Source organism: Vidua macroura, chromosome 4 (assembly GCF_024509145.1).
Source record: "Vidua macroura isolate BioBank_ID:100142 chromosome 4, ASM2450914v1, whole genome shotgun sequence".
NCBI classification, from domain to species: Eukaryota; Metazoa; Chordata; class Aves; order Passeriformes; family Viduidae; genus Vidua; species Vidua macroura.
This window is the reverse complement of record NC_071574.1, coordinates 72,220,693-72,242,950: the sequence shown is the minus strand read 5'-3', so window position 1 is coordinate 72,242,950 and position 22,258 is coordinate 72,220,693. Positions and strand designations below refer to the sequence as shown.

Sequence of the window (22,258 nt, the reverse complement as noted above, 5' to 3'; positions counted from 1 at the left end):
GATGAGCCTCGTCCATCTCCTGCCAGGAGCCAGGGAAGTGCCTGGAACTCCAGGGGTCAGATGCGGCTTGGAGGGGGTCACATCCATCCCTTATCCCAAGGAATGGTGTCCCACCACCGCACGGTCCCTGTTTCTCTGGTTTTTGGGATGTGATGGAGCTGAAGGGTCCCACACCGGGAATGTCCCCTCTCCGTGCTCATTCCTGCGCCAAAAAGCGACTTTTGAACTGCAGGGATAGGTGGGAGATTGGGAAAAAAATTCCTCCCTCTGAGGGTGGGAAGGTCCTGGAATGGAATTCCCAGATTTGCTGTGGCTGCCCCGTTCCTGGAAATGTCCAAGGCCAGGTTGGACAGGATTTGGAGCCGCCTGGGTCAGCGGGAGGTGTCCCTGCCCATGGGAATGAGACAAGATTTTAACCCCTCCCATCCCAACCCATTCCTTAAATCCCATTTCGGGACCCCAGGGACACCCTCCCCACCCCAGGTCGCCCCAAGCCCCATCCAGCCCCACACCAAAAGTGTTTTCCTGGAAATCTTTACAACCCTTGGAATTCCGAGCAGCAGGGCCCCCACCACGCGCCACTGTCCCCGCTGGGTCCCCATCCCAAGGGATCCCCCAGGGGCCCTCAGGAATCGAAACCAGGAGAAACCCAGGAGAAGAAACGAAACTTGGCACCAGCACGAGCTGGGGGCTGGATCCCGGCTCTTCCTTCCTCTTCCGGCACGAATCCCGTGACAATTTGTGGCCTCACATCGTCCCCCCCCTCCAAGCATCGACACCCAGGGGCCACCCCAGACATTCTCTGTGCTCACAGTCTGGAAAAATAAATCCCAAGTAAAGCTCTCCGGAGCGGGAAATCCACCCCGAAATCCAAGGAGGAGCGAGGAAATTGGATACAGATGTGGGAAAAGGAGGTATCGGAGAAGGAGGGAATGGTGGAGAGGGAAAGGCCGGAGCGGGGGGCTGGGAGAGGCCTCGTCCCTCAGGGAGAGACCCAGGAGTGCTCAGAGGAGGATCGGAGCTCACGGCAATCCGATCGCTGATTTCTGGGATACTGGGGAAAAAGTTCAGGGTGAAGATATTCTGGTTTGTCACGGAACGATGAGGGGCGAAACTGAAAGGAATGTCAGGAGTTTGCCTGGAGCTGCAAAAAGCCGTAAAATGTTTTAAATAATTCTGTTTATTTTTTGTTTTCCTCTTCTCCTTTTCTAGGTTTCTTTTCCTTTTTCCTTTTTCCTTTTCCTTTTCCTTTTCCTTTTCCTTTTCCTTTTCCTTTTCCTTTTCCTTTTCCTTTTCCTTTTTCTTTTTCTTTTTCTTTTTCTTTTCTTCTTATTTCTCTTTTTCTTCCTCTTTTCCTCTTTTACTCTTTTCTTCTTTTCCTTTTATATTCCTTTTTTTCATTTTTTCTTTATTTTATTCTTCTCCTTTTTTCCTTTTTCTTTATTTCCTTCCTTCCTTCCTTCCTTCCTTCCTTCCTTCCTTCCTTCCTTCCTTCCTTCCTTCCTTCCTTCCTTCCTTCCTTCCTTCCTTCCTTCCTTCCTTCCTTCCTTCCTTCCTTCCTTCCTTCCTTCCTTCCTTCCTTCCTTCCTTCCTTCCTTCCTTCCTTCCTTCCTTCCTTCCTTCCTTCCTTCCTTCCTTCCTTCCTTCCTTCCTTCCTTCCTTCCTTCCTTCCTTCCTTCCTTCCTTCCTTCCTTCCTTCCTTCCTTCCTTCCTTCCTTCCTTCCTTCCTTCCTTCCTTCCTTCCTTCCTTCCTTCCTTCCTTCCTTCCTTCCTTCCTTCCTTCCTTCCTTCCTTCCTTCCTTCCTTCCTTCCCCTTTTCCCTTCCCTTCTGTTCTCCCCCCCATGCTGAGGCCTGTCCTGATTCCAGCGGGATTTATCCCACAGGGATCCATCCCACCCATTCCAAGGTCCTCAGCCACCTCCTCTTGTCCCCAGGGTCCCCTGTGCCGGTGTGACCCCGTGTCCCCCATGTCCCCCGGCAGTGCCACCATGCGCCTGCCCCGCTGCCTCGTGCTCCTGGCCAGCCTCGTCCCGCCAGGTATGGGGACAATGACACCCTTGGGATTGTCCCCTCCGGGACTGGAGGCCGGGATTGGCCCCAGTGGGTGGGAGTAGGAGCCAGGCAGGAATTTGGGGGATCCCAAGGCTGCTCCTGGGGGGGTTTGCCATGATCCCACGCTCCTCACGGGCAGGGATGGGGTGACAAAGGGACAGCCAGGCCATGGGAGCGAGGACAAGGTGCCAGGGTGAGAAAATAAATTCGGGAGGCCAGGAGGTCGCCTTCCCTTTCTCCTCATTATTTAGGCCCCAAAGATCCAGCTTTTCCCAGTTTTCTCCCCCTTCTCCACCCCAAAACCTCCTCTTGGGGGGAGGGTTTCATCCCAAATCCCGCCTCTTCTCCCAACTTCCCCATCAAGCACAGGTGACGCGTCCCCAGCGTGTCCTGGGGGAAGTGGGGACACTCCTGGCTCCCTGATCCCGATTTTCCCTGGCACAGCCCTCGGCTCCTGGGGGGTCTCCTACCCCGAGTCCCTGCAGGCCAGCGGGGGGTCCTGCCTGGTTGTCCCCTGCACCTTCAGCTACCCCGCGGGTGTGACAACCGCCGACGGCATCGTGGCCATCTGGTACAAGGACTACGACGGCCAGCGGACGCTGGTGTTCCACTCCGCCACCCCCCAGGATGTGGATCCCCGTTTTGGGGGTCGTGCCCAGCTCCTGGGGGACCCCATGGCCCGGAATTGCACCCTGCTGCTGCAGGGGGTGACACCAGGGGACAGTGGCCTCTACAGGTTCCGCTTCGAGATCATCAACGGCGACCGCTGGTCGGCGTCGCGGGATGTGACCCTGAGCGTTTCGGGTGGGTAAAACACCGAAATTCCCCAAAAAAAAAATTCCCTTCTTGCCCATTCCATGCGGTCATCCTGCCCTCTGCTCTCCATCCCAGAGGATTTGGAGCGTCCCAGTGTCACCAGCAGCGAGGAGCAGACCGAGGGACAAAGGTCCACCTTGGAGTGCTCCACGCCCTACGTTTGTCCCAGGGGTGACGTCGTCCTGCGCTGGGAGGGCTACGACCCCCAGGTGTCCGAAGTGTCCAGCCACGTCCAGCTGGACACCAGCGGGGTCAGCCACCAGGTGACCCTGACCAGCTCCTTCACCTGGAAGGACCATTCCAAGAAGCTGCTCTGCAAGGTTTCCGACGGATCCAAGAGCGCGAGCACGGAGGTGGTGCTGCGGGTCAGGCGTACGTGGGGTGGGGACAGGGGGACACCTCTGTCACGGCCACCGCGGCCACCCCCTCCTTCCCTGCAGCATTTTCCTCCTGCTTCTCCCTTCCTTTTCCTGCTGCCTGGCCACACCTGTCCCTTAGGTGCCACCTCCTGTCACGCACCTCCCCTTTTCCGCGCCCCGGGGTGGTGACAGCCCCCTGTGCCCACCACGTCCCTCTGTGTCCCCCGCAGACGCCCCCAAGGACACGCAGGCGTCGCTGAGCCCTTCCTCGGGCAACATCGGCGTGGGTGACACGGTGACCCTGAGCTGCCAGGTTGGCAGCAGCCACCCCCCGGTCTCGGGCTACCACTGGTACAAGGACGGGGTGGCCGTGGGCACCGAGCGGGTGCTGGCCCTGCGCGGCGTGCGCCGTGAGGACCACGGGCGGTACCACTGCGAGGCCCAGAACGCCCTCGGCACCGGGGCGTCACCTCCTGTCACCCTCCGCGTGTTCTGTAAGTGCCACGGGAGCTCTGCCGGGGCGGGACGTCGCTGAGTGTCCCAGACTGGGGTGGCGTGGAGTGGGATGGAGGTGGCCGGCGCTGCTGGAGGTCCGGGAATTGGGGTGTCCGCGCAGGAGGAGGGTGGTGGCCCCGTTGTGCCACGCCTGTGTCCCTTGTCTTTGTGGTCCCAGAAAACAGGGAGGGATTTCCAGCCAAGGACAGGGACCAGAGCTGGGAAGGGGTTGGGAGCTCGTGGCGATCCAGAGCCATGGTGGGAAGGGACCTTAGGGATCATTCCCACCCCTGCCGTGGGCAGGGGCACTTCCCGCTATCCCAGGTGGATCCAGGCAATGTCCATCCTGGCCTGGGGCATTTCCAGGGCTCCAAGGATCCCAGCTTCTCTGGGAATTCCAGCCCAGCCCCTTCCCACCCGCACAGGGAAGGGAAGAGGCTCCTCTTCCCAGCAGCTCCAGCAGCAAAGACAAATCCCAGCCTTCCCTGCCTGAGCTGGAGCCCCACAGGGAGCATCTCCCCCCAGATGGGTCCCTGTGATCCCCCCAAAACCCCCCTGATCTCACCCTGAGAGGTGAAAGACCCTTCCCCACCCACCACCAATTTGGCCCTCGGGGTTTTGCTCTAAAGCCAGGTGTCCCCAGCTGGTGGCAGGGGACAAACCCGAATGTCCCCCAGCTCTGTTGTTGGCGCTTCCATCTTCTCCCAGGCTCTGGAATGGGAGACCTGGGGTGGGCGTTCTGTTCTCCTGTCCCCAGGGCCATCCTGAACGTGCCCCTTCTCCCTCAGCCGCAGAGATCTCGGCCAGCCCCGCGGCCGAGGTGCGCGAGGGGACGGCCACCACCTTGTCCTGCGATGTCCCCGGGCGGGAGGGACATCCCGAGGAGCTGACCTACACCTGGTACAAGAACAGCGCGTGGCTCAAGGAGGGCCCGGCCCACACCCTCCTCTTCCCCGCGGTGGCCGCCGGTGACGCCGGCTACTACTCCTGCCAAGTGACCAACAGCCAGGGCAGTGACACGGCCCAGGCCATCAGCCTCAGCGTGACGTGTGAGTGCCACCATGTGGGGCCGTGCAAACCCCCCAAAATCCAGGAAATCCCCCCAAAAAAGTTCACGGCAAAGCCTCTTCCTGAGCGCCCCAGGGGTAGATGAGGGGGGTCAACCCTGCTGGTTGAATTTTATGGGAATACAACAAATTTTGGCCATGAGGCAGGTGTGAAGGTGACGTTAAGTGACATTTGGGATGTGTCCATTGCAGCATCTCCCACTAATCCCCTCCATTCCATAAGACTTGGGGAGGTTTTTCATGGAGAATCCATCAGGATAAGAACAGCTCAGGAGGTTTTCCTGGGGAAAATAACCCAGCCATGGGTTGGTTGTGACAATTTTGGGGTAAATCTGACCCGGTGACACACGGGACAAGCAGATTGTGACATCCAGGTTGAGTGGGGGGACATTTCCCATCCCTGGAAGTGCCCAAGGCCAGGCTGGATGGGGCTTGGAGCCACCTGGGCTAGTAGAAGGTGTCCCTGCCCACGGGACCAGCTGGGATTTCATGTCCCCTCCAACTCAAAGCGCTCCGGGATTTTCCCTTTGACCACACCACGAGGACATCCCAACCTCAGCATCCTCTCCCGTCCCACAGATCCACCCCGAATTCCCACCCTCACGCTCTTCCAGGAGACCCAGGGTGGCCGGCTGGTCATTGTCCGCTGCACTGTGGACAGCCACCCTCCGGCCACCCTGGCCATCGACCGCGACGGCACCGTGCTGGCCACCAGCGGGGCGCAGGTGGCCCTGGGCCAGCGGCTCGGTGTCACCGCCTCCCGCAATTCCCTGCGGCTGGAAATCCGGGATGCAGGCTCCCGGGACAGCGGGAAGTATGGCTGCACCGCCAGCAACGTCCACGGCAACGCCAGTGCCACCAAGGTCCTGGTGACCCGCGGTGAGTCCCGGGGTGACACGGCTGCTCCTAGCTTTGGGGTGACGATGAACCCCCAAAATTCGGGGGACACGCAGCCCGCAGAGCTGGAGGGACTCCTGTGGTGGCACTGGGGGACATCGGTGTCCTGGGGGCTGTGTGGTGCCCCCTCCTCAGCGGGGTCAGAGCTGCTCTGGGAGCTGGAGAGGCTCCCGGGTTTTGTTTCCCAAAATGCCAAAAATCAGTAAATTTATCCAAATTTTTCTGTCCCCATCCATCCCCCACCAGTCACTGTCCCCTGACCCCCAAGCCTGGATAATTTGGGATGACAGAGGCAGCAGAAGGAGAGAAAAGTCCCACAAATCCATGTCCAAGAGGAACATCCTTTAGGATCCCAAAAAAAAGCCCAAAAGAGACATCAAAGTCCAATTCCAGAGAAACCAAACCTGGATTTGGGTGTCCCAGTGGGGAGCTGGAAGTCGGACAAGGCCCAACCAGTGGGAAGAGGGGACAGGGTCTTTCCTGGGAAAAAGTCACCTGGATGAACCTGGCACTTGGAAAAAGTGGGAAAGGGTCAGGAAAGGCCCCATTTGCCTGAGCAGTGTCCCCAGGGAATGTCACTCCCCAGAAACCCACAGACCCCACGGGTTCTGGCGAGGGAGGGGACTCAGGGAAGACCAAGAGGGAATTGTAGCTGGATGGATCCATGGAAAGGATTTCCCTCCTTCCCTGAAATCCCTCTCCCACCCCTCCTCCAGCTGCGGGGCTCCTGATCCAGCCCTCGGCGGAGGTGACAGAGGGGACCGCGGTCACCCTGACCTGCGTGGGGACAGGGGACACGGACGAGGAGCCGCTCTACACCTGGTACAGGAACGGCCGGAGGCTCCAGGAGAGCTCATCCCCGACCTTGGAATTCCCGTCCGTCCGCGGGGACGACGCCGGCGCCTTCCAGTGCCAGGTCCGGGGCAGGAACGGCAGCGACACGTCGGAGGCTGTCCCGCTCCGAGTGCTCTGTGAGCGTCCCGTGGGAATTCCAAAGGGTCCTGGGGCTGAGCTGGGGGTGCTCCCACCCTGAGGTTTCCCCCATCCACACCAGCCACGGCCAAGGAGCTCTTGGGCGGGAATGTGGGGAGGGTGAAAAATTCCCCTCTGGCGGGTAAATCTGGGAGTTTTGGGGGAATTTGGAGAATTCCCACCTTCCCAAGAATTTTAAGGACAATAAATGGTCATAGAACCACGAATGGTTTGGGCTTGGGGGTCCTCAAAACCCATCTCGTTCTGACTCCTCTGCCGTGGGCAGGGGCGCCTCCCACTAGACCAGGTCCAACATGGGTATCCAAGAGTTTCTCAGGCAGCACTGGGAGCATCAATCCCTTGGATTCTGAGGGTTTTCCCAATGGATCCAGTGGTGTTTTGTCCCCGGATTGGGCTGGGAGGAACCTCAAAGCCCTTCTCATCCCAACCCCTCTCCCCTTGGCACGGACACCTCCCACTGTCCCAGATTATTCCAAACCCCGTCCAACCTGGATGATCAGGCAGCGCTGGAAGCATCAATCCCTTGGATTCTGGGAGCTTTCCCAACCTCACGGATCCATTTTTCCCCCACAGACCCCCCGAGGCAGCCGGTGCTGAGCTCGTTCCTGCAGAGCCAGGGCGGGCGCCTGGGCATCATCCAGTGCTCCGTGGAGAGCGATCCCGAGTCCAACCTCACCCTCCGGAGAGGGGACGATGCCATCGCCTGCACCCAGGGCTGTCCCCAAGCCACCGGCCCCAGGGTCCTCGTCACCAGGTCCTACAACAGCCTGAAGGTGGAAATCCGGGATGTGGTGGTGGAGGATGAGGGGATTTACGTGTGCCAGGCTGGGAATTCCCAAGGAAGCGCCAGCGCCACTGTGGATTTCAAGGCGGACAGTGAGTGGGGACGGGGGACAGGATTGCGGCACCTGGGAATGTTCTGAGAGAGGGGAACGTGGGAAGGGAATGCTGGGGAAGGAGGCAAGCTCAGGAGATGGCGGCAGGAGGGGCAGAAATGTCACATGGAAATGCCACATGTCCATGAAATCCGGACATGGAAATACCACATGAAAATGTCACATATCCACGAAATGCAGACATGGAATTGCCACATGGAAATGCCACATGTCCATGAAACTCAGACATGGAACTGCCACATGTCCAAGAAATCCAGACATGGAAATGTCACATGTCCATGACATCCAGACATGGAGATGTTACATGGAAATGTCACATGTCCATGACATCCAGACATGGAGATGTTGCATGGAAATTCCACATGTCCATGAAATCCAGACATGGAAGTGCCACATGGAAATGCCACATGTCCATGAAATCCAGACATGGAATTTCACATGGAAATGCCACATGTCCATGAAATCCAGACATGGAATTTCACATGGAAATGCCACATGTCCATGAAATCCAGACATGGAAGTGCCACATCGAAATGCCACATGTCCATGAAATCCAGACATGGAATTTCACATGGAAATGCCACATGTCCATGAAACTCAGACATGGAAATGCCACATGTCCATGAAATCCAGACATGGAACTGCCACATGGAAATGCCACACGTCCATGAAATCCAGACATGGAAGTGCCACATGTCCATGAAATCCAGACATGGAAATGTCACATGTCCATGACATCCAGACATGGTGGCTCCCCCATGACATTCCAGCCCCTGGTGGGGATTATTCCTTGGCTGAGTGTGACAGGAACACCGAGCAAAACATGGCCAAGGGATGTCCCTGGGCTGGTGGCACTTCCAGGCTCGGAGCTGTCCCCACCATGGCACTGTGGGGTCAGCTGCAATTTGCCCTCTGGCGTAGCCACGCTGCCCTTTGGTGGCTTTGAGGGGTTGTCACCCCACCGTTGACACCAGACCCCGTTTCCTCCTGCCCACAGCTGCCAATGTCACCGTGTCCCCATCCCCCCACGTGCTGGAGGGTGACAATGCCACCCTCACCTGTCACCTGAGCAGCGGCTCCACGGCTGTCCCCAACGTCACCTGGTACCACAACGGGCAGCAGATCTCCACGGGCTCGGCCACCTCGCTGGTGCTGCGGCCGGTGGTCAGCAGGGACACCGGGCTCTACCGGTGCCAGGCCAGCACCGCCGGTGGCAGCCGGAGCTCTCCCGACGTCCTCCTGGATGTGCTGTGTGCGTCCCTTTCCCCTTCCCCCTTTCCCCTTTCCCCTTTCCCCTTTCCCCTTTCCCCTTTCCCCTTTCCCCTTTCCCCTTCCCCCTTTCCCCTTCCCCCTTTCCTCTTTCCCCTTTCCCCTTTCCCCTTTCCCTTCCCCTTTCCCCTTCCCCCTTCCCCCTTTCCCCTTTCCCTTCTCTTTCCCTTCTCTCCTTTTTCCTTTCCCTTTTCCTTTCAATTTCCCCTTTTTCCTTTTCCTTTCCCTTTTCTGTTTCCTTTCCCATTCTCTTTCCCTTCACCATCCCCTTCTGTTTCCCTTTTCCCATTTCTTTTTTCCCATTCCCTTTTCCTTTCCCGCTTCCCTTCCCCTTCTCCTTCCCTCTCTTCTTCTCCTTCCTTTCCCTTTTCCTTTTCCCATTCCCTTTTCTCTTTTCCTTTCCACTTCCCTTTTCCCCTTTTCCTTTTCCTTTTCCTTTTCCTTTTCCTTTTCCTTTTCCTTTTCCTTTTCCTTTTCCTTTTCCTTTTCCTTTTCCTTTCCCTTTTCCCTTTTCCTTTTCCCCTTTCCCTTTTCCTCTCCTCCCACCCTTTCCCAGAACCCCAGAGCAGTGACCACTCCCCAGGACCCCTCTCCCACTGGGGTTCCAGGCCTCTCATCCCATTCCCCCTCACAGACCCCCCTCGGGACCCTCTCCTGACGGCTTTCCTGGAGGCCGAGCAGGGCTCCCTGGCCATCTTCCAGTGCTCCGTGGCCAGCAACCCCCCGGCCCAGCTGGCCCTGCTCCGCGACCAGGAGCTGGTGGCCACCAGCGCCGGCGGCAGCAGCCCGCGCGTCACCGTCTCCGCTGTCCCCAACTCGCTGCGGGTGGAGGTGCGGGAGGTGACGCCGGCCGACGATGGCAGCTACCGGTGCACGGCCACCAACGCGCACGGCTCCGCGGAGCGACGGCTGTACCTGCGCGTGCAAGGTGGGGAGCCCGGGATTCGGGGATCGGAGCGGCCCCTCCCATGGGAATGAGCAGGTGTCTGTGCTCCCAGTGCCACCAGATCCCACCCAGGGATTGGAGCAACCCATCCCATGGGAATGAGCAGGTGTCTGTGCTCCCAGTGCCACCAGATCCCTCCCAGTGCCACCAGATCCCACCCAGGGATCGGAGCATCCCTTCCCATGGGAATGATCCCTTGTCTGTGCTCCCAGTGCCACCAGATCTCTCCCAGTGTCACCAGATCCCACCCAGGGATCGGAGCGGTCCATCCCATGGAAATGATCGCTTGTCTGTGCTCCCAGTGCCACCAGATCCCTCCCAGTGCCACCAGATCCCACCCAGGGACCGGAGTGGCCCATCCCATGGGAATGAGCACCTGTCTCTGCTCCCAGTGCCACCAGATCTCTCCCAGTGTCACCAGATCCCTCCCAGTGCCACCAGATCCCACCCAGGGATCGGAGCAACCCATCCCATGGAAATGATCACTTGTCTGTGCTCCCAGTGCCACCAGATCCCTCCCAGTGCCACCAGATCCCACCCAGGGATCAGAGCAGCCCTTCCCATGGGAATGACCCCATGTCTGTGCTCCCAGTGCCACCAGATCCCTCCCAGGGACCGGAGTGGCCCATCCCATGGGAATGAGCACGTCTGTGCTCCCAGTGCCACCAGATCCCACCCAGGGATCAGAGCAGCCCTTCCCATGGGAATGACCCCATGTCTGTGCTCCCAGTGCCACCAGATCCCTCCCAGTGCCACCAGATCCCTCCCAGGGACCGGAGTGGCCCATCCCATGGGAATGAGCACATCTGTGCTCCCAGTGCCACCAGATCCCTCCCAGTGCCACCAGATCCCTCCCAGGGATCAGATCATCCCTTCCCATGGGAATGACCATGTGTCTGTGCTCCCAGCGCCACCAGATCCCTTCCAATGACACCAGATCCCTCCCAGGGACCGGAGCGGCCCATCGCATGGAAATGACCATGTGTCTGTGCTCCCAGTGCCACCAGGTCCCTCCTAGGGATTGGAGCGGCCCATCCCATGGGAATGACCATATGTCTGTGCTCCCAGTGCCACCAGATCCCCCCCAGTGCCACCCCCTGCCCATATTCCAACACCTCAGCCCTGGGCATCTCCAGGAGGAGTTGGGGACACCCTAAGGGGACAGGGAGCACCAATATCGCATCGGAGCCGTCCCAAATCCTTGGACAGAGTGGGAACATCGCACCCCACAGGTTATGGAAGTGACGAGGGGACACCGGCAGTGCCGAGCTCTGCCCTGTCCCCTCTGAGCTGGCACTGTCCCTGCTCCAGCCACCCGCGTCCTGATCTCACCATCCTCGGAGGTGCTGGAAGGTGACAACGTGTCCCTGATGTGCCAGGTGGCCGGAGAGCCACCGGGTGACACCGTCTACTCCTGGTACAAGGACAGCAAGTGGCTCCAGGAGGGTCCTGACAGTGTCCTCGTGCTGTCCGCTGTCACCAGCGCTGCCACCGGGCTCTACCACTGCCGGGCCCGGGGCTCGGCGGGGACCAGCGTGTCCCCCGCTGCCACCCTGCGTGTCTGCTGTGAGTGGGACATGCCAGGGGATGGGGGAGAGGGAATGGGATGGGATGGGATGGCATGGCATGGCATGGGATGGGATGGCATGGCATGGCATGGCATGGCATGGCATGGCATGGCATGGAACAGAATTGGGATGGGGAGGAATTGGGATGATTTGGGATGAGGTGGAGTTGGGATGAAATGGGGTGGGATAAAATGAGATGGGGAGGAAATTCAGTGGGATGGAATAGGATGGGATGGGAAGGAATTGGGATGAAATGGATGGGATGGGATGGGATGGGATGGGATGGGATGGGATGGGGTGGCGTGGCGTGGCGTGGCATGGCATGGAACAGAATTGGGATGGGAGGAATTGGGATCATTTGGGATGAGGTGGAATTGGGATGAAATGGGGTGGGATAAAATGAGATGGGGAGGAAATGCAATGGGATGGGATAGGATGGGATGGGAAGGAATTGGGATGAAATGGATGGGATGGGATGGCATGGGATGGGATGGCATGGCATGGCATGGCATGGCATGGCATGGCATGGCATGGCATGGCATGGAACAGAATTGGGATGGGGAGGAATTGGGATGATTTGGGATGAGGTAGAGTTGGGATGAAATGGGGTGGGATAAAATGAGATGGGGAGGAAATGCAACGGGATGGAATAGGATGGGATGGGAAGGAATTGGGATGAAATGGATGGGATGGGATGGGATGGGATGGGATGGGATGGGATGGGATGGGATGGGGTGGGATGGGATGGGATGGTGCCAATGGGATGGTACCAGTGGAATGGTGCCGATGGGATGGGATCATACCACTGGAATGATGCCATTGGGATGGTGCCAAGGGGATGGTGCTACTGGAATGTCACCGATGGGATGTCACCGATGGGATGGCACCGATGGGATGGCACCTCGCTGGGTCCCATCCCATGGGGGTCTCTGGGTGCATCCTCGGGTCTCTCCCACCCTCCCTGGCAGACCCCCCGCGGGTGCCGGTGCTCAGCACCTTCCTGGAGCCTCCGTCGGGCCAGCGCGGGATCCTGGAGTGCTCCGTGGACAGCTCCCCGCCGGCACAGCTGGCCCTCTTCAAGGACGGGGCCCTGGTGGCCTCCACGGCGCTGTCACCGCCCGTCCCCCGGCCACGGCTCAGCGTCACCTCGGCCACCAACGCGCTGCGTGTCCACGTCCACCCCGTGCTGCTGCAGGACGAGGGCGAGTACCGGTGTGTGGCCACCAACGCCCACGGCAACGCCAGCGCCACCGGGAACTTCTCCGGAGGCGGTGAGTCGCTGGGGATGGGATGGGATGGGATGGGATGGGATGGGATCCATGGGATGGGGTGGGATCCATGGGATGAGATCCATGGGATGGGGTGGGATCCATGGGATGGGGTGGACCAGGATTCATGGGATGGGATGGGGTGGGATCCATGGGATGGGATCCATGGGATGGGGTAGGATCCATGGGATGGGGAGGACCGGGATCCATGGGAGGGGATGGGGTGGGATCCATGGGATGGGATCCATGGGATGGGATGGGATCCATGGGATAAGATCCATGAGATGGGATAGGATCCATGGGATGGGATGGGGTAGGATGGGATGGGGTCGACTGGGATCCATGGGAGGGGATGGGGTGGGATCCATGGGATGGGATCCATGGGATGGGATCCATGGGATGGGAATGGGAATAGGGTGGGAAGGGGATGGAGAGCTGCAGGCAGCAGATGGAATGATGGGATTTGGGTTATGGTGATGAGGTGAAGGAATGGGGGAGGGAGAGCAGCTGGAATAGGATGAACAGGATGAAAACAGGGGGGAAAAAAATGGGGAAAATCCATGTTTATGGGGGTGGAGGTATTCCCAGAGAGCCACACGTGTCCCAGGCATGTGGCAAAGGGACATGACTCCTCTTGGACCTGGCTCTGGGAGCTGGCTTTGCTGTGTCCATCCATGGCACTGCCCTGCTGCCATCACCCCGGGAATCATGGAATCATGGAACCATGGAATGGTTTGGGTTGAGAGAGATCTTAAATCCCTTCAGTCCCACCCCTGCCATGGGCAGGGACATCTTCCACTACCCCACGCTGCTCCAAGCCCCATCCAACCTGACCTTGGACACTTCCAGGGATGGAGCATCCCAAACAAATCCATGGGAACACCACAGGAATTGTGTCACCTGGGGGTTGTGGTGGCCGTCCCCTCTTTTTCCTGCCCTGCAACTCCCTGACTTTCCCATTCTGGAAAGAGAGGGATCTCCACTTTTCCCTGGGAAGCGAGAGATCTCCACTTTTTCCTGGAAAGTGAGGGATCTCCATTTTTCCCTGGAAGTGAGGGATCACCACTTTTTCCTGGAAAGTGAGGGATCACTTTTCCCTGGAAAGCGAGGGAATCTCCTGTTTTTCCTGGAAGTGAGGGATCTCCATTTTTCCCTGGAAGTGAGGGATCACCACTTTTGCCTGGAAGTGAGGGATCACCCCTTTTTCCTGGAAGTGAGGGATCTCCATTTTTCCTGGAAGCGAGGGATCTCCTCTTTTTCCTGGGAAGCAAAGGATCACCACTTTTCCCTGGAAAGCAAGGGATCACCCCTTTTTCCTGGAAGTGAGGGATCTCCACTTTTCCCTGGAAAGCAAGGGATCACCCCTTTTTCCTGGAAGTGAGGGATCTCCACTTTTCCCTGGAAGCGAGGGATCTCCACTTTTTCCTGGAAGTGAGGGATCTCCACTTTTTCCTGGAAGTGAGGGATCACCCCTTTTCCCTGGAAAGCGAGGGATCACCCCTTTTTCCTGGAAGTGAGGGATCTCCATTTTTACCTGGAAGTGAGGGATCACCACTTTTTCCTGGAAAGTGAGGGATCACTTTTCCCTGGAAAGCGAGGGAATCTCCTGTTTTTCCTGGAAGTGAGGGATCTCCATTTTTCCCTGGAAGTGAGGGATCTCCACTTTTCCCTGGAAAGCGAGGGATCTCCATTTTTCCTGGGAAGCAAGGGATCACCACTTTTGCCTGGAAGTGAGGGATCACCCCTTTTTCCTGGAAGTGAGGGATCTCCATTTTTCCTGGAAGCGAGGGATCTCCACTTTTTCCTGGGAAGCAAAGGATCACCACTTTTCCCTGGAAAGCAAGGGATCTCCTCTTTTTCCTGGAAGTGAGGGATGTCCACTTTTTCCTGGAAGTGAGGGATCTCCACTTTTCCCTGGAAGCGAGGGATCTCCTCTTTTTCCTGGAAAGGGGGGATCTCCACTTTTTCCTGGAAAGTGAGGGATCTCCACTTTTCCCTGGAAGTGAGGGATCTCCACTTTTTCCTCCCCTCCTGTGCAGCCGCCCGGGTCTGGATCTGGCCGTCCCCAGACGTGCGGGAAGGGGACACCGCCACCCTCACCTGCGCGGTGGCAGGAGGGGACGGGGACGTGCTGAGCTACACCTGGTACCGGAACCAGGTGTGGCTGGGCACCGGCTCTTCCCAAAATCTCACCTTCCCTGGGGTCACCGCCTCCGACGCCGGCTCCTACCACTGCTCCATACGGACTCCGGCCTGGAACCACAGTGCCACCCCTGCCACCCTCAGCGTCCTCTGTGAGTCCCCAAGGGCAACTTCGTGTCACTTGGTGTCACCCCTCGGTCTGTTCCCGTGGCTGGAGAGCTGGGGCAGTAAGGCCTGGTTTAATCCAGGGGGATTAAGTAATTAGGGGAGCACAAAAAATGTATTCCAGAGGATGATTAAGCCAAGCTTTGCACCCCAGACCTGCCCAGAGACCCCAAAACCTTCTCCAAGTTTCTTTGTGCTCCACACCAAACCCAGCAGGAAAATCCTTGCCTTTCATGCTGGATTTAGGACTTTTTTTTTTATCACTGACTGGGAAAATTAAAACCAGACTTTGCTTTAAAAAAAAAGGAAAAAAGAGGGGAAAAAATGTCATTGCGAGTCGGAACATGAGGGTTTTTTACCCCTTTTTTAATGAGAAAAAGATGGTGTTAATTTGTAAATCTTCCTGATGGATGTGGGACGGAGGCTCTGGAGCACGGGGAATCCCTGGCATGAAGGGGTTGGAGCTCCAGGAGCAGCTGAGGGAGCTGGGAAAGGGGCTCAGCCTGGAGAAAAGGGGGATCGGGGGGGAATTTGTGGCTCTGCACAGCTCCTGCCAGGAGGGGACAGCTGGAGGGGGATGGGGAACGAGGGACAGGACAGAGACACGGCCTCAAGCTGTGCCAGGAGCGGTTTTGGCTGGATATTGGGAATTTTGGAGTTTTCCCTCCTGGAAAGTGCAGCGGTGGAGTTCCATCCTTGGGACGCGGCGCTTGGGGACGCGCTCAGCGGTGGCCTGGGGCAGCGCTGGGGGGGGACACTTGGACTCGATGAGCTCGGAGGGCTTTCCCAACCCAACCAATTCCATGTTTTTCCCATTCTCCATGTTTTTCCCGCCCCGCAGACCCCCCCAGGAACCTGCGGCTGCAATCCTTCGTGGAGAGCAGCCAGGGGACGGCCACCATCCTGCTGTGCGCCGTGGACAGCCACCCCCCGGCCCAGCTCACCCTGCTCAGGGGGGGACACCCGGTGGCCTCCAGCCCCCCCAGAGGAGGTGACACCCTCCGGCAGAGCATCCGCGTGTCGCCCTCTCCCAACGCGCTGCGCTTGGAATTCCGGGAAGCCTCCGAGGAGGATGAGGGCGAATACGAGTGCCAGGCACGGAGCGCCCTCGGCGACACCCACGCGTCCCTCACGCTCCGGGTGCAAGGTGAGGAAGGGGGACAAAGGCTTGGGGACACTGCCAGGGGGGGCTTTGAAGGGTGCAGGATTGGAGCTGCCCAATTTTTGGAGAGGCTGGAGGTTGGGGGACACCAATTTGGGGCCGGGGGCTTCAAAGGGAAGAAAACGTGACCAAAATCCTCTCCGCTCCCCGCAGCCACCAGGGTGCTGGTGCGACCCTCGGCCGAGGTGGCGGAGGGGACAGAGGTGACCCTGACGTGCCAGGCCCCTCGCGCGCAGCCGGGGACCCTCTACACGTGGTTCAAGAACGGGCGGTGGGTGACAGAGGGACCCGAGCCCTCGCTGGGGCTCCGTGGCCACCGCTCCGACGCGGGGCTCTACGCCTGCCGGGCGGGCCGGGGGCCCCGCGCCCCCCCCGTGGCCCTCGCCGTGCTCTGTGAGTGGGGGGCGACATCTCCGCGAGGAGCGGCGGGGGGGGGGGAGGACGGGAGGGGACACCAGGACACGCCACCCCCGCGGGGATATCGCTGCCCGGTCTGTGTCGCCACCCCGCGACACGCGGCGACAGCGCAGCCCCTCCTCGGGGTGAGCTCCCCCCCCGCCGCTCGTCGCCCGGCGGGGTGTGCGGGGACAAGTGGGGGGACACGCGCTGTCCTTGTCGCCGCAGATGCCCCGCAGGAGCCCAGCTTTGTGGCGCTGGTGGAGCCCCGCGGGGGGCGACAGGCGGTGCTGCTCTGCTCGGCCGACGGTGTCCCCCCGCCGGACATCGCCGTGAGCAGGGGACAGGGCCACCCACCCCTGGCCACCAGCCGCGGCTCCTCGGACCCCCGCTTCGAGGTCCGGGCCACCCCCACGTCGCTGCGGGTGGGGATGGCGGGGCTGGAGCCGCGCGACGCGGGGCTCTACCTGTGCTCGGCCACCAACAGCCGCGGCTCGGCCACCGCGTCCCTGCGGCTGGAAGTGCCAGGTGAGGTGTCCCCAAAGTCCCCAAGCGCCCGAGGGGTGGGGCTGTCCCCGTGGGAGCGGCGCTCTGGGAGCCTCCCGGCCGTTCCTGGAGTCGCCCATGTCCCTCCTCAGGGGTCACGCTGACGGTGGAGCCCTCGCAGGAAGTCCCCGAGGGCACCCGGGCCACCATGAGCTGCTCGGCCACCGCGTGGGGGGACAAAGGTGTCAACTACACGTGGTACCCGCGACGGGCGGTGGCTTTGGGAGGGACCGAGCGGCTCCTTCGTCCTCGGCCGCGTGTCCAGCGCCGACGCCGGCTCCTACCAGTGCCGGGCCAGCGGGACGTGGGGCACGGCCACCTCTGTCCCCCTCAGCCTCAGTGTCCTCTGTGAGTGTCCCCAGGCACGCTCCAAGCCGCGTGTCCCCAGCCCCTGTCACTCGTGTCACCTCCGCAAGGGCAAGGGGAGTTTCTTCCTCTTCCTCTTCCTGCCCTGCTCCTCTCCATTTGGGGATTTTGGGGTTTTTTTTTTTAAGGCAGATTTGGGGCCAAAACGCTCCAAAAAGGAGGAATTTTCTGGCTGGGTGTGGAATGAGGGGCTGGGGAACGTGGGAAGCCGCCAGGGCAGGGATGGATGTGGTGGGGATGATCCAGGATGGAGAAGGGATGAGTTAGGAAGCTCTTGGTGACCCGCAGAAGGGGATTTTGGGGTTTTTCAGGACTGGTCCTTCAGAAGTTGGCTTTGGAGCCAAAAAGCTCCAAGCTGAGGGCTTCTGCAGCTGGAGCAAAGGGCTGGAGAGGGTGCGACGATGATCCAGGCTGGAGGAGGGATGCGTTAGGAAGATTTTGGGAAAGGGATTTGGGGTTCGTTTTTTTTTTTTTTTTAGGATTGCCCCTCAAAAATCAGATTCGGAGCCCAGAAGCTCCAAGTCAGGAAGATTCTCCAGCTTTGGGGTGGCAAGACAAACACTGGAGAGGGTTTGAATCCCCCAGCGCCGGGATGAGCGGAGTGGGACAGATCCGGGGCCACTTTAAACCCACTTTTGGTGGCCACCCAGGCCAGCTGGGGGCTGTCCCACCCCGTGTCCCACTGCCACCCTCGCTGTCCCCTCACAGACCCTCCTCGGGCCGTCTCGGTGAGCACCTTCCTGGAGAACCAGAAGGGCCGCGGGGCCATCGTGCTGTGCACGGCCCAGAGCCACCCGCCCTCCTCGCTGGCCCTGCACCACCACGGCCACCTCCTGGCCACCAGCCTGTCCCCTGCTGTCACCCCAGGGGTCCGGGCCACCCCCTCGCACAACGCCCTGCGCGTGGAGCTGGCGGCCCTGGGGACAGGGGCTGGGGGACGCTACGTCTGCGTGGCCACCAACGCCCTGGGCAACGCCACGGCCAGCGCTGACTTCGATGTGCACAGTGAGTGGGGCCGGAGCCTCAGCGGGGACGTGGAAATCCTAAAAAAAAAAATCCCCGGAAGTGGGAAATGGGATGGGACAATGGGATGGGGTCAGACGGCAAAATAGGAGGGTGGCACTTGTGGCTGTGTTGGGGACATCTCCTGTCCCTGGTGGGGTGGCCTTCAGGACAGGGGACAGTGGCACCTGTGATGTCCCCCCACGTGTGTCTTCACCCCAAATGCTGCCTGTCGCCCATTTTGTCACCCCAGTGTCCCCTTCACGCCTTTCGGGGCACCCCGAGGTCTGGGGGGGGTCCCGCTGGCACTGACCCAACTTCTGTCCCCAGCTCTCAGCCACCTGTGGACCTTCCAGGTCCTGTCCGGGCTCCTCATGGCCATCGTGGCCATCACCATCATGGCCCTGCTGGCCATGAAGATGTGGCCCAGGTGACGTTCTGGATGGGGCAGGGTGGGGGGACAGGGACACCGGGATGGCACAGGAACCCCGGGATCAAAGGACAAGGAGCCTGGGATGGGGGACAGGAACCACAGGGTGGCACAGGGACCACGGGATCAGGGGACAGGGACCACGGGATGGTGGCACAGGGACCCTGGGGTGGGGGGACAGGGACCCCAGGGTGGCACAGGGATCACGGGGTCAAGGGACAGGGACCCCTGGCATCGGGACAAGGGCTTTGGTGTAGGGACAGGGACCCCAGGGTGGGGGGACAGGGACACCAGTGTCATGGAAAGGACCCCAAGAGTGGGGGAACAGGGACATCAGGGTGGCACAGGGATCCCAGAGTCAGGGGACAGTGACCCCGGGGTGGGACAGTGACCCTGGCACAGTGACAAGGACCCCGGGGTGGTGGGACAGTGACCCTGGCACGGTGACAAGGACCCCGGGGTGGTGGCAGCTCCCTGTCCTCCCTGCCAGGATCAGGAAGTTCCGGAGCTGGTCCCGTGCCGAGGACACCCTGGAGCTGAGGAGCAAACAGGACCTGCCACAGGTGGGGACATCAGTGGGGACAGTGCTGGGGACATCAGTGGGGACAGCCCTGGGGACATCAGTGGGGACAGCCCTGGGGTCCCCTGAGCTCTCGGGGGGTCCCTTCCGGGAATCCCCACTGTGGGAATGGGATGTGGATCCTGGATCCGGCCCGGCCTGGCAGCCCCGTGGTGCCACCACTGCCGTGGCTGTCACTGTCACAGGGACAGGAGGGACAGAGCCATGTGGGGACCCAAAATTCCCATCCCAGCCTCATTCCAGAGGGACTCCATGGCACAGAGGGATGGTAGCCCCTCCCAGGATGTCCTCTGTCCCTATGGAGGGTCCCCAGCCATGGACAGCGTGTCCCCAGCCATGGACAGGGTGTCCCCAGACACAGACAGGGTGTCCCCAACCATGGACAGGGTGTCCCCAGACATGGACAGGGTGTCCCCAACCATGGACAGGGTGTCCCCAGCCATGGACAGAATGTCCCCAGACACAGACAGGGTGTCCCCAGACACGGACAGGGTGTCCCCAGCCATGGACAGAATGTCCCCAGCCATGGACAGAATGTCCCCAGACACAGACAGGGTGTCCCCAGACACGGACAGGGTGTCCCCAGCCATGGACAGAATGTCCCCAGCCATGGACAGAATGTCCCCAGACACAGACAGGGTGTCCCCAGACATGGACAGGGTGTCCCCAGACACGGACAGGGTGTCCCCAGACACAGACAGGGTGTCCCCAGCCATGGACAGAATGTCCCCAGACACAGACAGGGTGTCCCCAGACATGGACAGGGTGTCCCCAGACACGGACAGGGTGTCCCCAGACACAGACAGGGTGTCCCCAGCCACTTCCAACATTTTCCAGATGGATGGAGCCTCTTGACCCGCCGGCTCTTGGACCCCAGGCCAGCTGTGGCCACTGGAATTTCCCATTCCTGGCTGGATCCAGGGACTCCCCCGGGGATCCCCCAGCCCCATTCCAGCCCCTTGTCCCTTCCCGATGGACCCTTGTCACCACCTCACGTGCCAGGCACCAGTGACACCTCCGGGCTGGGAAATCCCGGCGGGGACAAGAATAAAACCAAACCTCCCGGTGCTGGGGACATCCTGTTTGTCACCACCTGTCCCTTTTCCCTGCCATCCATCCCCGGTGTCCCCTTGGAGAGGGGGACACAGGGGTCCCCAAGCCACCCGTGTCCCCTCGGTGCCTGGGATGAGGGGACATGGGGCTGGGGACTCTGCTTGCTGGTGGCAGCTGGGCGTTGTCCCCTCTGGCCGTGTCCCCTCTGGCCGTGTCCCCGCTGCCGTTAGAGGTCACTCTGCGGCCACCTCGCCACCGGCCACGGCCACGGCGGCGGGGACGGGGCTTTGGGATGTGGAGCTGGAGCTTCCCGGGAATGGGGCGGCTTTGGGCTCGGGGATCCCGTGGGTGTTTAATCCCCCGCTGTGCGCCCGTCGCGCTGCCAGAGCAGGGTGCTGGGCTGTCCCCGTCCCTGTCACTGTTCTTGTCCCTGCCCGTGTCGCCAGTCCTGCTCCTGGTCCCTGGTCTCTGTCCCCATCCCCATTTCCAGCCCCAGGCCCCACCTCCAGTCCCATCCCTGTCCCCATCCCTGTCCCCACCCCTGTCCCCATTCCCGTCTCCAGTCCCATCCCTGTCCCCATTGCTGTCCCCATTCCTGCCCTCATCCCTGTCCCCATCCCCGTCTCCAGTCCCATCCCTGTCCCCATCCCTGTCTCCATTCCTCTCCCCGTCCATGTCCCCACCCCTGTCCCCATCCCCGTCTCCAGTCCCATCCCTGTCCCCATTCCTGCCCTCATCCCTGTCCCCATCCCCATCTCCAGTCCCATCCCTGTCCCCATCCCTGTCCTCATTGCTGTCCCCATCCCTGTCCCCACCCCTGTCCCCATCCCCGTCTCCAGTCCCATTGCTGTCCCCATTGCTGTCCCCATTGCTGTCCCCATTCCTGCCCTCATCCCTGTCCCCTTCCCTGTCTCCAGTCCCATCCCTGTCCCCACCCCTGTCCCCTCTTCTCTCATTATCCCCACCCGTGTCCCCATGCCTGTCCCCACTCCGTCCCCTGCCCACGGCCAGCAGGGTGGTGGCGGGGTCACGAGCAGCGTGGCGGGGTGGTGACAGCTCGCTGGCAGGGTGGTGACAGCGCGGAGGCGACACGGTGGTGTCACCAACCCTCCCCCCCCCCCCCCCTACGCCATCCCCGCGAGCACCGAGGGGCAGCGGGGTCAAACTTTGTCACCTGCGTCCGGCTGGTGACAAAGGTGACCCGGCCGCTCCCTCCCTCGGGCTGGCGGTCACCTTTCCAAGGACCCTCCGCTCCAGAGCCAGCGCCCCCAGCGCCACCACCCCGCGTCCTCCTCGGCCACCTGCGCCCGCCGAGCCCCCGGCGCGGGTCCCTGCCCTCCTCCTCCTCCTCCTCCTCCTCCTCCTCCCCCTCCCGCTTTCCCGGCCCGGAGCTCGAGAATTCCAGCCTGGATCCCCCTTGGAGCGGGATTGGGATTGGGATCGGAATCAGAAGCGGGATTGGGATCGGGAGCGGGATAGGAATTGGGATCGGGGTCGGGATCGGGATTGGGATTGGGATCGGGGTCGGGATTGGGATCGGGAGCAGGATCGGGAGCGGGATTGGGATTGAGATTAGGATTGGGATCAGGGACGGGATCGGGATTGGGGTCGGGATCGAGATCGGGATCGGGAGCAGGATCGGGAGCGGGATTGAGATTGGGGTGGGGAGCAGGATCGGGATCGGGATCGGGATCGGGATCGGGGCGGTTGTTGGGGGCTGCCGAGCCCGCACCGGGAGCGGGAAGAGTTCCCGGCTGTTCCCAGAGCGCGGGGGGGGATCCCGGGGCTT

General features: G+C 60.6%; 1 protein-coding gene across 1 annotated transcript; it reads left to right on the top strand.

Annotated features, from left to right (window-relative positions):
- The first annotated feature begins 857 nt into the window (after positions 1–857).
- Positions 858–20,486, top strand: SIGLEC1 (sialic acid binding Ig like lectin 1). Its single transcript, XM_053976771.1, is given in 23 exon segments — positions 858–914; positions 1,936–2,038; positions 2,498–2,857; positions 2,945–3,241; positions 3,459–3,722; positions 4,512–4,772; positions 5,370–5,669; positions 6,404–6,658; positions 7,254–7,556; positions 8,574–8,828; positions 9,480–9,773; positions 11,103–11,357; positions 12,328–12,630; positions 14,667–14,921; positions 15,776–16,081; positions 16,250–16,489; positions 16,721–17,020; positions 17,131–17,240; positions 17,242–17,386; positions 18,113–18,409; positions 18,737–18,836; positions 19,327–19,399; positions 20,254–20,486. Coding segments are annotated over 23 exon segments (5,109 nt in total). The 5' UTR covers positions 858–899; the 3' UTR covers positions 20,272–20,486.
- The last annotated feature ends 1,772 nt before the right edge of the window (positions 20,487–22,258 follow it).